General features: G+C 49.3%; 1 protein-coding gene across 1 annotated transcript; it reads left to right on the top strand.

Annotated features, from left to right (window-relative positions):
- The first annotated feature begins 397 nt into the window (after window positions 1-397).
- On the top strand, window positions 398-1,147 carry LOC119359535. Its single transcript, XM_037625686.1, has one exon. The coding sequence runs from the start codon at window positions 528-530 to the stop codon at window positions 999-1,001; it is 474 nt and encodes a 157-aa protein (XP_037481583.1). The 5' UTR covers window positions 398-527; the 3' UTR covers window positions 1,002-1,147.
- The last annotated feature ends 604 nt before the right edge of the window (window positions 1,148-1,751 follow it).

Raw genomic sequence — 1,751 nt, 5'->3', positions numbered from 1 at the left:
GGTACAGGCACAAGCGCTTATATACACGCACATATACTCACTTCTATGAACGCGCGCGCGCACACACATCCTGCCTCTATGAGCACATCCAAGGGAATGAGCCGGCACATTATTTTGAAATTTTACGAAGCCGCTGTAGATGTCTCATAGTTAAGGGGAACGTTTCCTCCCACAGAACGCGTATTATCGAAAATTCTAAAATAAATTCAAAATAAATACAGACACCGGAACTTGAATGGACAGGGGATACCACTGCCTTCTAACCATCTAACCAGATGTCGCAGTAGAAAACGTACAAGCTGATTACGAACAGACTATAAAATTCTGCAAAGGCAATGGCGATGTTTGCATTACCACCCTTGGCTGAAGCTAAAAGAATATCTCGAGATTCCTCCTTTTTATTCTATCCTCCCCAAACCAAGCCCAACTAGAACAGAGCTCCCTTGGCCGGTGGCACTTTCCCATCCATCCGTCGAGAGAGAAACAACAAACGCCCAGAGCCGAAACCAAGAACAAGCAAGCCCCCAATGGTCAACATGGCGGCCACAGCCCCCAGCCGCCGGCTCCTCCTGCTCCTCCTCGGCCTGAACCTCCTCACTAGCTCCACCTCGACGGCGCCCTACGACCCTCCCACCGTGCCGGAGCTAATGGATCGGTTCGGCCTCCCGCGCGCTCTCCTCCCGAAAACCGCCCGGCGGTACCTCCTCCACTCCGACGGCTCCTTCGAGCTCTTCCTCGACGACGGCTGCGAGATCGAGGCCGGGGGCTACCGCGTCCTGTACGACATCAAGCTCTCCGGGTCCGTGTCGCCCGGGGCGGTCACGGGGCTCGAGGGCGTCCGCGTGCGCGTGCTGTTCGTCTGGGTCCCCGTCACCGGCGTCGAGGTTGGCGGCGGGGTCGTCACCCTCAGCGTCGGTCCCGTCAAGAAGTCGTTCCCTGCCGTTGGCTTCAAGGCCAATCCGCTTTGCAGTACCGGCGCCGCCGTTGTGGATGTAGCTTAGTTTGTACTACTAGAGCAGTTAGTTTGTTGCGATTCTTAGGCCACGATTGGTGTACACTTGTACTTGTATGACGCTGATATACAGCCACACATTATATGAGCATATTTGTTGGTCAAATACATACTTTCACGCAAGTTTGTGGTTCATGGCTGGCAGGTATGATTTACTCCTTCGGCGTCTTAGTAAGTCACATATGGAGTTTGATAGCGTGTTTGGGATGTTGTCCCGGTCTGATTCGTTTAACGGTAATGATTTCATCTTTTGTGAGTTATCTTGAAGGGCCGCAAAGTTGCATATCAGCGATGGAGCCATATCAAGATCGAATGAGGAGATGATCCGTGAATTTTTTTTCGTGACTGTTGTGGTGATGTCGGAGGTAGGTGACACGCGCAGGGGTTTCTTCTGTTTTGATTGTAATTTTCTTTCTTGGTTGGTGTTCCTTTGTGCAAAGACTAGTGTTATGTTGTCTTTTCAGTTTTGTGAGACTGCTGTGTACGTGACTTGAACTATTGTCTTTGTGATATAAATTAGACTCATATAACCAATATGTGGTTGGATGGTTAGGTGGACAGTGGTATCCCAGCATTAAGGTTCAAATTCTGATGCTCACACTTGTTTCTGGATTTATTTCAGGATTTTCAGTGTTGCTCGTTCAGTGGAAAAGATGTTTCCATCAACTACGAGGTGTCTTTAATGATTCCGTTAATCCCAAGTTAAAATGAAATGAGATCCATATAACCATGAAAAGAA

This window comes from Triticum dicoccoides, chromosome 2A (assembly GCF_002162155.2).
Source record: "Triticum dicoccoides isolate Atlit2015 ecotype Zavitan chromosome 2A, WEW_v2.0, whole genome shotgun sequence".
Lineage (NCBI taxonomy): Eukaryota > Viridiplantae > Streptophyta > Magnoliopsida > Poales > Poaceae > Triticum > Triticum dicoccoides.
Note: the sequence above shows the minus strand (reverse complement) of the source record. Positions and strands in the feature narration are given on the sequence as shown.